This window comes from Octodon degus, unplaced genomic scaffold (assembly GCF_000260255.1).
Source record: "Octodon degus isolate 3935 unplaced genomic scaffold, OctDeg1.0 scaffold00047, whole genome shotgun sequence".
NCBI lineage: Eukaryota > Metazoa > Chordata > Mammalia > Rodentia > Octodontidae > Octodon > Octodon degus.
In genome coordinates, this window is record NW_004524623.1 from 9,011,945 (window position 1) to 9,024,777 (window position 12,833).

At 37.0% G+C, this 12,833-nt stretch overlaps 1 protein-coding gene across 1 annotated transcript in view; it reads left to right on the forward strand.

The window, feature by feature from the left end:
• The window catches only part of Tbc1d15 (TBC1 domain family member 15), a 52,935-nt gene that overhangs the window by 11,247 nt on the left and 28,855 nt on the right, over positions 1-12,833 (forward strand). Inside the window, exons 4-7 of the mRNA XM_012514959.2 lie at positions 3,053-3,263; positions 10,697-10,799; positions 12,152-12,202; positions 12,484-12,681. Coding sequence (XP_012370413.1) covers positions 3,053-3,263; positions 10,697-10,799; positions 12,152-12,202; positions 12,484-12,681 — 563 coding nt within the window. The remainder of the gene's footprint in view (positions 1-3,052; positions 3,264-10,696; positions 10,800-12,151; positions 12,203-12,483; positions 12,682-12,833) is intronic.

Genomic DNA, 12,833 nt, shown 5'->3' on the forward strand with positions numbered 1-12,833 from the left:
GGGCTGGCTGGCATGTGGTGCTGGGGGATTGAACCGCGGTACCTGATGCTTTTGCTAAGCTTGTTCTAAGTAGGTGCTTTAGACCACTGAGCCATCTCTCCAGCCCGGTACATGTTGAGGATGGGCAAAAATCATCTTCATCTGTCTTCCGTTCCCCAGAAATATGAGTATATTTTGCTGCTCTTAAACAATTTTTTCCTTCCATACATACATGGAAAAATCCAAAGACTAACACTATAATATCCAGAGAGTGATATGTGTTTTCCATGACAACTGAAGGATCTTGATTGATCAATAACACCATAACATAATGTTTGATGAAAGTAAATGAAGTTGTACTTCAAACTCAACTAAAATCAATATACTAATTTCTAACCTGGTCACCAGTTGTAATACTATGGCCTCTACATCCTCTTAAATTATATTAGTTTGAGTTTTTGCCTTTTAATATTTCAGAATCATTTTTATATCTAGGAGTTATGTTTTTCATAATTTTATTGATAAACAGCAATGAGTTTCAAATCAAATTGGTTGGAGGGTTTCAATAATTAACACATTGCATACATTCTTCTTAGTGGTTAATTGCTCTACAAGATGCGGACATGATATTCTATTTACAAACACCATTAGAACAAATCCCTCTATTCATTAAGAGAACGTAACTATATATCTATCCTAACCACTTTGAATACACAGATACAAAATGGACATTCATCTGTATACCCTTTTTTTGTTAAGTTCCATTACTTGAATATTATAGGTGTGTAAACTCAGCAAAATATTCTAAAAGAGTCCAGTAGCCCATAATAGTATTGGGTCTTCCGCTTCACTGGCAATGTCAGAAATTGTTGACCTGAGTCCCTTATAGCTCAACATAACAGCATGGATTTACTTCTTATATTTCGTTTTTATATTTTTCTGCTGGATGGTTAAGACCAAGGTAAAGGAGGACCTATGCAACAAGAGTTGTAGCTTTTGGGTCTGATAAGGTCAGTGAAATCCCCTCAGGGTTTATCCTGAGATCCTGTACCTCAGATTGTAGAACCTTTGTCAGTGTCAGCCATGTGGATGAGTCACAGCCATTGCTTGGCCAATGTGCTCTCTGTGAAAGCCTAAGAGAATGTTTTCTCTCCATGTGACTCTCCTTAGGCACACTCTACATCACTGATCACTTTCCTCTTTGGCCCCATAATCTCTTTGATCAGAAAAACAAATTTCTGAAAGCTTCTAGCCAGCAGGTACTGTTTAAAACTTTTCATGTGAGCTTCTTATGTTATTTTAAATAGTATTGCTCCGAAATGCCTTCAGGGCAGGATTGACTGGCTTGAGTTGTGGGGATGGAACCACAGCAACCTGAGCCTGACTGCTTCGTTGAAGCAGCCACTTAAAGAACTGAGCTAAGAGGCAGTGCCTCTTAAATAGTATTGATACAATGAAAGAATTGAAGAAATTGTCTATTTGGTTTTTCATTGCTTTTTTTGTTGCAAAATTTTTCAGTTTTTGCATATAAGGTAGTAGTATGTATCCTTTCTAGGTAGTTCAGGTACATTCACACTTGAATGATTCAGGATACGCTGGAATTCTAGAAATATTGACACAGAATCATATTTTATTGGTCTTATGAGGACTACACCAGTGAAACATTACATAATCAAGTGGCACTTATTTTAGTTTCAGCCTTAGAAATGAGTCTGCCACTCAAATTAGTGTGGAGGAGCTAGGCAAGTCAGTGTATATAACCTTTCCGAACACCTTTCAAATGATTCTTGTTAAAGTATCCCTAAACTAGGGATGGTTCCTATATTCCTTCCAAAGGGAGGGGCCTGTAAACTATAGAGTTTTCTGTCCTTTTAGGGAATCTTGTTGGAAATACGGACTTTTGTATTCCTGATGATCTAGGAAGGTGACGCATACACAGGTCAGCATCAGTTGTTCAAGTCTTATAAACAGCTGCTTCCTCTGAAATTTCTTGAATAGTAAGATAATTGAGACTTCTTTTGAAGTAACATTAGAGAAAATGTTCTTTTAAAGTTTCTGAGACAACACCTTTATATCTAAACTGTTTAAAAGACATTTTAGAAGTCAATTATGATGATAGTACCATTATTGAGAAGATTTTTTCCTTTGTTGTTTATATTTTAATTTCAGTAATCATTAAGTTGTTTGTTGACAGTTGGGATGATGTTTGCAAACCTAGTATTTTACTTCTGTAAAAATACCCACAAACTAAAAAAATGCTTATTTGTATGTAACTATAGTTTGATGTGAACTGTTCTTTTATGAGAAACTTAGTTTGGCAAGATGATTGAGTGCAGCTCATTCTTTTTGAGGCTTTCCATCTTTTCCTCCCACTGTTTTTTTTTTTTTTTAATCTTTTTCAGAATGCCTCTCTGTTTAGTTACTCCAGTGTTTCCTTTTGGGAAAGCACTCCAGTGTGCCTACTTTATCAGCATAGTTTCTTTATAATTATAAAGACAATTATAAAGAAAGTGAAGAAATATTGTAGAGAAACTAAAATGACTTTCCCAAGAGATTTATGCCATTTTTATTTGCAGGGAGGGGGAAAGATATATATTTATTAAATATTTACTGAGTACCTGGCCAGTACCAGTTAGTTGAGAAAACACTGCCTCTCAGTTCTTAGAGTAATATTAGGAGATAAGTGTAATTATCTCTATTTACAAAAAAAACCAAAAAACAAAAAACGAGGCTCAGTGAGATTCATTTATTCAGATCAGTGAGTAGGCTGGTGGTATTACAGTTTGGATCCAGCCAACATGCTTCCAAAAAGCCAGGGTTTTTTGGGCAGAACTTATATTTCACATGGGGATAGCATTTTTTGAATTTGTATGTGGCAGGGTAATTATTTCAAAAATCATTCTTTTTAGGAAAATGTTATGTTGCCATTTCTAATACAGTGGAAACCATAGTAATGTGAGCACTAGAGTGATTCCTTGGGGTCAGCAACTTTGTTAGGCAGTCATGATGAGCACTGTCAATACCTTTTAAAAAGGTGAACAAAAATATTTTGCCCCACTTTCTTGTTTTTAAGATGCTCCAAGTCATAGAAATGAGAAAAGCAAATGGTCATTCCTGTTCAGTTTGACAGACCTGAAATCAATCAAGCAAAACACAAAGGGTATGGGCTGGTCGTATTTGGTATTCTGTCTAAAGGATGACGTCGTTCTCCCTGCTCTGCACTTTCATCAAGGAGATAGCAAACTACTGATTGATTCTCTTGAGAAATATGTGGTATTGTGTGAGTAAGTATCAAATTATTTTCTACTATTTGGAACTGGATTAACATATTAATCCCAAGGCAAATGATGTTTATTTGTCCTTGGTCACTAGTGATCCATGAGAGGGTATCAGCGGCTTTACTTTTTTCTGGGGAAATTAACTGCTTTGCATCAGTGATTGAGTGAAATGTGAGCATTTTAGTAATCTGAATCTGAAACTTTTATGACTTCAGTATTTTTAAGAAAAGATTGGCTTAATATTTTATACATTTGTTTAAATGATTGATGGATTATGTGTTAGTAATTGATGAATTACGTGTTTATGAATTTACCTTTTATTGTGTTAAGTAGTTTTATTTCTAATGTTAGAACTTTAAGTGAAGCAAGCTTGTGTCTTTTATTAAGTTATTTGTAGCTCTGACAACAGGGACATTTTTAATTTTTAAAGTCTGGGGTTTAAGGCTTCACATATGTCAGACAGGCACTGCCGTAGGGCTTTCTTACTTTGCAACCATTTCGTGTCACTTACCTGTACACATCCATCCATACACTGTCTTGCTCTCATCCACAGCAGGTATTTGGGGTATTTATTACTTCCCAGACACTGTGCTAACATTGTGTAGTCTGCACTAGTGAACAGAATAAGCATCTTCCTGGATTTTGAGATGTTACGGTCCCTTGAACCTGTGACGGGTAAATGGCAGTGAACACTCAAGAACATTCAACACTTAAGATGGAAGAAGTAGGGAGAAGTGTTAGCAGGAAGGAAGTTTTAGAGCACAGAGGTGAAGCAGTCATAGTCTGCAAAGTGTGGGCTGAAAGATACGTGGACACCAAAGATGGGGTCAGAGAGCTTCGTAATACTTGGAGCATAAAGGATCTTGTCAGTTGTGTTAGCAGGTTGTTCCAGTCATCCCGATGAGATTATGGTGGCCTGAAAGTAGGAGAATGACAAGCAAGCTAGGTACTGCAGGAATATTTTGGGTTAGCTTTTGTAGATTCTGGGTATATGGAGCTGAGAATAGAGAAGTTGAGGTTTTTGGTTTAGAGAACTGCAGAAAATCTTCCCTTTTTAGTAGCATTTGATATACTTTGCCTGAACTTAAATTATTTAAGGCTGAGAATGATTTAGAGTTGGAAGATTGTGATCATGTATTTTCTTATATTTTTTAATTTGTTAAAAATTTTTATGTGTTTGATACAAGGTCTCATTCGCAGTTTGGACTTGTGGTGATCCTCCTGTTTTCAGCCACCCCAGCGCTGGGAGTACAGGTGTGTGCCACCACCTTGGTCTTGGTGGCTGGCTCACTGCTCCCAGGTGCTGGCGCAGCATGTAGTGCTGGGGATGGAACCCTCATCCCTGTGCTTGCCTAAGGAGGCACTTAGTCTGCTGAGCTGCCTCACTGAGCCTGATCATGTATTTTCTAGCATGCGGTTCTCACCCCTTAGTTGATCTTCTCTGGCTCACAATAGGCATGCAGTTCCTGCACCAGTGAATATAAGGAAGTCAGGCCTGCTTGGTAGCATGTTGGTTTTGGATCATAAAAAGAACAGTGGGGCTGGTGGGTTAGCTCAGTTGTCTAAGGTGCATTCTTGAGCAGAATCAGTCAGGGGCAGGGGACTGCCGTTGGATCCCCAGCACGACATATTGCGCCAGACCTGCCCTTAAGGCAGGCAGCCTGAGCGGGGGTGGGGGGCTGAGGGAGTGGGGGGTGGGCGGAGAGCAGTGTTAGTAGACTACCATTGGGAATATTAAATAGATTCAGGAGAAGCAGTATCCTGGTTGGAGTAGATGATGGCTGTTGAGTAGCAAGGGTTTTAGCACCATAGTCAGCTCATCATTGTTGTCAAATAACTTATGCACAAAGTTCATTTGATTTGATTGAAGCATAATATCTAGATTGGGGGAGTTCTTTATGAGTAAGAGCATACCTTGGAGAGGTAGACACTGCATTTTGAGGCCTGACTGGCCTGTACTGAAGAGATAACCAGCGTAAAGACAGGGACAAATACTCCTAAAGTCTTAGGAAAAATATTTGAAGGATGGTTAAGTTTAACTTCAAGAATCTGAGTGCAGCATTAAATAAAGTCCAACCAATAAGTAAATTTAAGACTTCTTACTGTGGTCTGCCCTGTCTTAACTTTGTTCATATCTTACACTTGATCTTACCCCATTCTCTTCTCCGTGTTTTTCTTTCAGTTCATAAAACCCCTTAAACTCTTTGTTTAAATTCTTTCTTCTGCCTGGAATATTCGTTTCCGTTTCTAGCTCTGAGGTCTCAGTTTCATATTTCTTCAGAGGGGCTTTCCTAAATACCCTCTTTCTAATCTAGTCTACTTCCTGCCTCCATTTCTTATCCCTATCTCATTTTTTTTTCTTCATTGCATTTAAGAGCATATAGTAATTTTGTCTTTTTTTGTATTCTGCTGTAGAATACAAGCTTCATATATATAAGGATTGTTTCTCTTTCCTTGTCAGGAATTCAGCTCAGGACCTCACGCTTGCCAGGCAAGCACTGTGCCACTGAGCTCTATCCCCAGCCTCAAGGATCGCATCATTTTTATTTTTTCCTTGGTTTCTAGGCACAGTGTCTATCTAATACATAGCACAGTCATAGAAGTGTTGAATAAATAAATGGCTTGCTAATCAGTGCTAACATTTGAAAGGTAAAAAATAAGTTTTAAGTTTGTGTAGCTCAAAAGAGAAATTAAATCAGGACAGGAAATAAACTCAGGAGATAAGAATTTTCTGTCTTTTATGGTTGTAAAGATAGTGTTGACAACCATTTAGGCAATTATAGGAATATATGTATCTTGAATGTATTTTAATAGCATTTTAATGAGTGTAGTGAACCTAGTTTCTTCTTCTGAATTTGTAAGCAAATGAGATAAAAGAAGCAGAGGTGGTTATTAAAAAAACCCCAAAAAACCACACACTATAAGTGAGACTTAAGCACATCGCTTTATAATTTGTTCCAAAGAAATTTGGAAGTCAGTTCTTGTCACTTCTTGGCAGTCATAGGCATCCCTGGTGAGGACAGATCCCTTGCCATGTGAATGAGAGCACCAGAAGCGTAAGAAAAAGACCCCTGGCAGACATGCAGCTAGGTCTCTTAGAATCTTAGCACACAAGTCCCTTCAGGAAAGAGAGTTTCTTTAAAGTGCTTATTTCTGCTTGGAAACATGAATCCATGAAATAGGTGTTCTTCCTTATATGTTTTTATTTTTTCATTAAAAAAACTTTAAGCATGTATTGTATCTTAGCTAGCTCATGTTAGAGATATAGCAGGAATCTAAAAAGATAAGGTTTCTGCCTTCATGAGTTGACTTCTTAGTGTTGTAGGAAAAACAAACATCAATTAAATAATGTAAAATTTATGCTGGGAAGTGTTCTGAATGAGATATATGGTGCAATAAGAGCTTATAATAAAATAATGGGGAGCTCTTTCTGTGTGATAAAACTAGGAGTGAAAACGACTAAGCAGGGAGATGAAGTGGACTGAGATATGGGCAAGCCTAAGGGATTAATTGCAGCTTTTAATGATGTGGCCAAAGAGAAAAACCAGGCAGTGAGAATAACCTCCCAAACAGTTGGATCTTACTGATTTTAATCATTAAGTTTATGGTTCATCAGGATGTTTTTGAGAGAGGAGATACTTGCCTGAAGTGATTACTTGAAAATTTCTCCCTGAATGTCAGCCATTTCCCTTTGTATATTCTCCTAAAGGCAAATGTATTTTTTTTGCCCTTGAATGGTCTGAAATGTGTAAGGCAGTCTATCACATATCACGTATTTTATCGCTAAGGCTACCCTCAGTACTCTGTGTTGGAAAAAAAAAATGCCCCTTGAAAACAGGTGTCTCATTTCATTTCCTACTAGATTTTATGCCAACTATATTATGCCTTTTATAATCAGAGATTATATAGTGAGCCCAAGTAGTAAAGATTTTATAAGTAGTCATCAGGGCACAAAGAGTCCTGAATCAGCCATCTCAGTCAAATTCTTAAAATTCTATCTTTTTGTTTAGTGAAATTTTGCATTGTTTCTAACTTTTTTATTTTTATTTTATTTTTTTTGTGGTACCAGGGATTGAACTCAGGACCCTGCAACTTGCCAGCAGGCGCTTATTCTACTGAGCTGTCTCCCTGGCCCTATGCTATTTTTTAACTTCTATAAATAAAAAAAGACCAAAAAAAAAAAAAAAATCAAGTTCATTGTTCTTGCTGGTTATGAGCTAATAAATGGATTTGTCAGATATTTAAGTTAAGATTCAAAGAAATAAAAGCTTCCAAATATTGTCCTAAAATTTTTATTCTGCTTGGTGTTAGCATGGGGTGAGATGTCTCATTTTTGTCCTGGAGTAATTACCTGAAGCTAAATAATGCTTCCAGATTCTTTCTGAGGTCAGAGATCTCAGCAGATAACAGAGAAGGCATAGCAAGGAGAACGTTGGTTTCAGTCTCGCTGGTGTGCCTGCTGAACAGCACACCCTTTCTGCTGTTTATCTAAATTAATAACGGAGAGAATTAGGCTGGATATCACTTAAGTTACTGAATGTGACTTGCCCCTTGGCTGTTACCTTATGCGTATCTCTCCTAATGAGTCATATTTTCTTCTGTACAGAGCAGTCTTTTTGTTACAGGAGTGAGAGGTCTTGCCAAGTGGGTGAGGAGAGTGCTTTTGATATAAGGATGGCTGCTCTTATAAAAACCAAGAACCAAATAGAGGTTTGGCTAACTGCATAATTTGTTCTTTAGTCTCTAACCTGATCAGGCAGGATAAAAAAATAGCCCATGTTCTTGAGGCTTTCTATTTCTCAAGTGGTTTTCTTATCCAAGGATACAGCATATCATATCATTAAGGGCTCCTGGATATATCATTTAAAACAAGATGTTCATGTGGGTAAAATAATGAGTGTCCAGTTTTCCCTTCCTGTCACCAAATTGGCTGTTAGGATCTGAATGAAGCCTGTTGACTCCATTACATTATTTTGTGTATTGGCCAGTTTTCAGCAGTACATTATTACCTAAGCAGTAAAATATCCTGAAAAAGCGAAATTGATTTTATCATCATACAACATATAGATTAGATTCTAAGTATAACTTCTGTTACTGTGAATATTCTGTATCTTTTTTATTTACCCTTTTGCTTGATATCCTTTGCTAGGGTATTTATCTGTTTGTTTGGTCATTCTCAATAGCAATATAAAGTTACAGCTTCAACTCAGAGCACGAACATTGTGTGACTTAAAGTTTCTGGAGCTTATCCTGAAGTCTTAGGCAGAGGATCCCTACGGAGCTGAGGAAGCACTTCAGAATTTCCTGGAGATAAACTTAACATCATTATGATATTAGACCCTGTCTCTTGAGTGTCTTCAGTGGGCTATCCTAGAATTACTAGTGCTGGTGTTGTCTTATTGGTGCAGTGGTGTGGGGAGGGTTGGACTTCACAGAATGTGTATTTATAAAGTCAGTGTCACAGTTTGGTAATTAGAAACATTGTGATAACATTCTGGAGTTCCATTTCTCAGAACTGGGGATTGAACTCAGGCCCTTGCACTTGCCAGGCAAGCGCTTATTCTACTGAGCCATCTCCCTGGCCCTCTAATACTTATTTTTCTTTAGAGATTCTCCCAGTGGCCGTCTCAAAATATTAGGTGTAAAAAATACTTTGTGTTTGCTCTTTGGTAAGGTGGTTAGTTTTCCCCTCTTTAGTTTAGTGGCCATTGTTTGATATGGCACCATAGTTACAGCTCTGTTGTCCATTGATGATCACTTTTTCATTTTAAAAACATCATTCAGGGTAATTAATTGTTAGAAATAAAATACCTACAGGAGGAGTAATGCTGTGCTGGGAAACCAGTTCATTCTTATAGTAACTACTTCTGCTTTCAGATGCTGCACTTAAAAGTTGACCTGTCAGGCCGGGGAGATAACTTGGGGTCTAAATGCGTAGCTGGCAATCGCAAGGACCTGGGTTCGATCCTTGGTACCACATTCTGTGTCAGCCCCGGAACCTTGGGTGCACAGTACTAGCCACCGAAACCGGGCGTGGTGGCATGTACCTGTGATCCCAGCACTGGGGAGGCTGAGACAGGAAGATCACTACAAGTCTGAGCTGTGTAGTGAGACCCTGTACTGAATAAATAAATGAATAAATAAGTGAATGATTTTAAAAAATACATTAAAAAAATAAAAGTTGACCTGTCATTAAAAAAAAAAAAATGCTTTATGAGACACTGTATGTCCTCAGTTACCACCCCAGAAATGTTTAGCAAAGTGTGTTTGATGAAAATCTAATGTTTTGAAAAGTATTTTTTTGCTAGTTGTAGTGGTGTACATATCTGTAATCCCAGTACTTGGGAAGCTGAGGCAGGAGGTCACTTTAAGTTTGAGGCCAGTCTGGGCTACAGAGTGAGTTTAAGCCAGCATATCTCAAAAGATACACACACACACACACACACACACACACACACACACACAAATATTTTTTTCCTTCCCTAGGTCAATTGACTCAACCGCAGCTTCTTTTTTAAAAAGCCAAGGTGTTTATTAGCTCGTTTTGTTTCTTTAGAGCCAGTGTTGTTCTGACTGTAAGAATAAGGTCCTGCTTTGAATTTCATATCCCCTCTAGCATTACTATTGCATCCTTTTACGGCAGAAATGAGCAGAGATAACTGTTATTAATGATTTTATCTCAAACATTTATAATAAACTAGTGGTGTATAGCAGCAAAGTGGCATATTTAATTTTTTCTAAGCACAGAAAAGTTGTAGGTTTATTACAACTAAGTCATAAAACTTACTAAATAGGAAAGACTAGATAATTTGTCTTATTTGAAATTAAAGGTCTGTTTGGAAAGTGTATATTCTATAAATAAGAGAGACTTGTTTCTAGAGCTTTAATAAGCAAGAAAGGTAAAAACAAAAAAAAACCCTACAAAATAATGTTAAATGTTTATATTTCTAGCTACAGTTAGCATGATTATGATCTTTGTCAGATAAGTATTGTATTTTTAATGTCTTGGATTGCATTACTATTAAACTATAGACTGAAATTGGGAACCATTTCAAAAGAAGACGTATTTTCTTGTGCTGCACGTATTATATACTCGATCCATCCTATGGTTGTTTGGCTTTAAGTTTTATGCTAATAGAGGCAGATATATTGAAATACTGTTCTAAAGTTGTAAGCAAGAATTTTGGTTCATTACAGTATAAATATCTTGGCTTTAATTAGAATACAAATAGATATCATTTGTTGTTATAAAATTAAATATTAATGTATATGTTTTGAAGTTCATTTAATATATTAATTAAATACTTGCTAGTATGCTAATGAGACTTTTGGAACCAAATTAAGATTGTTATTGTTAGGAAAAGTAACTGTGTATTGGTAATAAGTAGTAATGGATATGCTGTGCTATTATTTTCTACAAATACCTTTTTTCATTACAGATCTCCACAAGATAAAAGAATACTTCTTGTTAACTGTCAAAATAAGAGTCTTTCACAGTCTTTTGAAAATCTTCTTGATGAACCAGCATATGGTTTAATACAAGTATGTTTTTAAAATCTATTCTGTATCAGTCTATTAATTTGATTATTTTATTTATTTTTTTATGAGCAGTATATATTTATTGCGAGAAAGCTCCTGTCCCAAGAGAGAGGGACAGGAGGGGGGGCCCGAGTGGGTAGTTTCCCCCTAATTTGATTATTTTATATAGCCCCTACCTTTTACCTTTTTTATAGCTCCTCCTTCTTAACCTTTTCAGAGGTACCCAGAATAAGACAGATGTATATGTAATCTTTATGGAACTATGTGTGTAATTCCATAGAGGAAATATGTTTCATAATATTTGCAATTCCCAGACGCTTCCTTGGTTCTCATTTATTTGCTTACAAGGTACTGGGGTTTAAACCCAGAGCCTCACGTATACCCAGGTGAGGGCTCTGCTGCTGACATGCACCTCCAGCCTTCTTCCTCCTGCCCCATTGGAGGTCATGGCTGATCCTGGGGGACTACAGACTCATCTTACTAAGGGGTAATAACTGATCGAGACCTCTGCAGGTTTAAAAGCAATTTTTCCCTTTATCATAATCCTGAAATTAAGCATCAGTCAGTTTTTACATGGTTTTCATTGATTAGTGAGATTAACAGAAGAGACCAGTGATCAATTTAGGAAAAAAATTTGGTTTGAGTATTCTGACAAATACAGTATTTGAGTTCTTACTGTGTTTTAGGCTCATTTTTTCTTGGTTTTGAAGGATCAAAGAGGTAACAAGGAACTTTTAGAAAAGAGGACAAGTGAGCTAAACATTTGACAATATAAAGTGAAGGGATAGTTTTTCATATGAAAATAATCAGTTATTTAGTAACATTTTTGCTGAATTTGAATGAGCAAGAAGTTTGGGCTTCATAAAGGACTATAATATTTAACAATAGACAAACATTCTGCTGTTTTCCAGGAAAGCAGTCTGTAATAGTAGAACAGTCACTGGGAGTGGTGGCACATGCCTGTAATCCCAGTACTTGGGAGGCTGAGGCGGGAGGGTTGCTGTCAGTTTGAGGCCAGCTTGGGCTACAGAGCAAGCTCAAGGCCAGGCTGAACTGCCTAGTGAGATCCTGTCTCAAAAAGACGTAAAACAAGCAAAAGAAGAGTAGAAAAACTTCTTCTTGCTGTTTTCTAGGAGAGCACTGTCCGAGAATAAATTATTCTAGTTGTACCATTAATATAAGAAAAATGCCAGCTAATATTTAAATATCATGAGTTTTTAAATTGAGCTATCGAGTATTTCATGTTTGACATCCCCTGATGGCTTTGTGGTTAGGGTTCTGCACTTTCTTCCAGATAGTTTGCATTAGACTAGTGTAGTGCATACTTCAAGAAGTATTTGTTTATTTTTATGAAGGCAGGACTGCTAGACAGAAGAAAGCTGTTGTGGGCCGTTCACCACTGGAAAGTAAGCACTGCTTATGTTCCTGATGTGTGCAGGTTGAATCAAGTCTGCATTTGTTTATTTGAAAATCAATTAGTAACTTTATTTTGCCATTTGTTATGCTATTTTTAACCAATGAAAATGTTGGCCTAGAAAAATTAAGCTTCTCTTCTGAGAAAACAAATTTCAAGAGAATCTTAGAACATTCTTGTAGTTCTGATTTCCCCTCTTGTCTTCCTTTTTTGCTGTTGTGAGGTATTTTTATTCGAGTTAATAATGCTACTATTTTTCTTCCTACTACATAGAAAATTAAAAAGGATCCTTACACAGCAACTATGGTAGGATTTTCCAAAGTTACAAACTACATTTTTGATAGTTTAAGAGGCAGTGATCCTTCTGCGCATCAGCGACCACCTTCGGAAATGGCAGATTTTCTTAGTGACGCCATTCCAGGTCTAAAGATAAACCAACAAGAAGAACCAGGATTTGAAGTCGTCACAAGAGTGAGTGGAGATCGATCTTAACACAGCTTCCGTATTTCAAGTGGAGTGTGTATGCTGAAAAGCGTAGCAGAAGAAACTCAGTTCTGGCGGTGGCCAGTTCTTGCCTGTAACCTGTTCTTACAGCTTTGCTTTTTTTTTTTTTTTTAAATTTT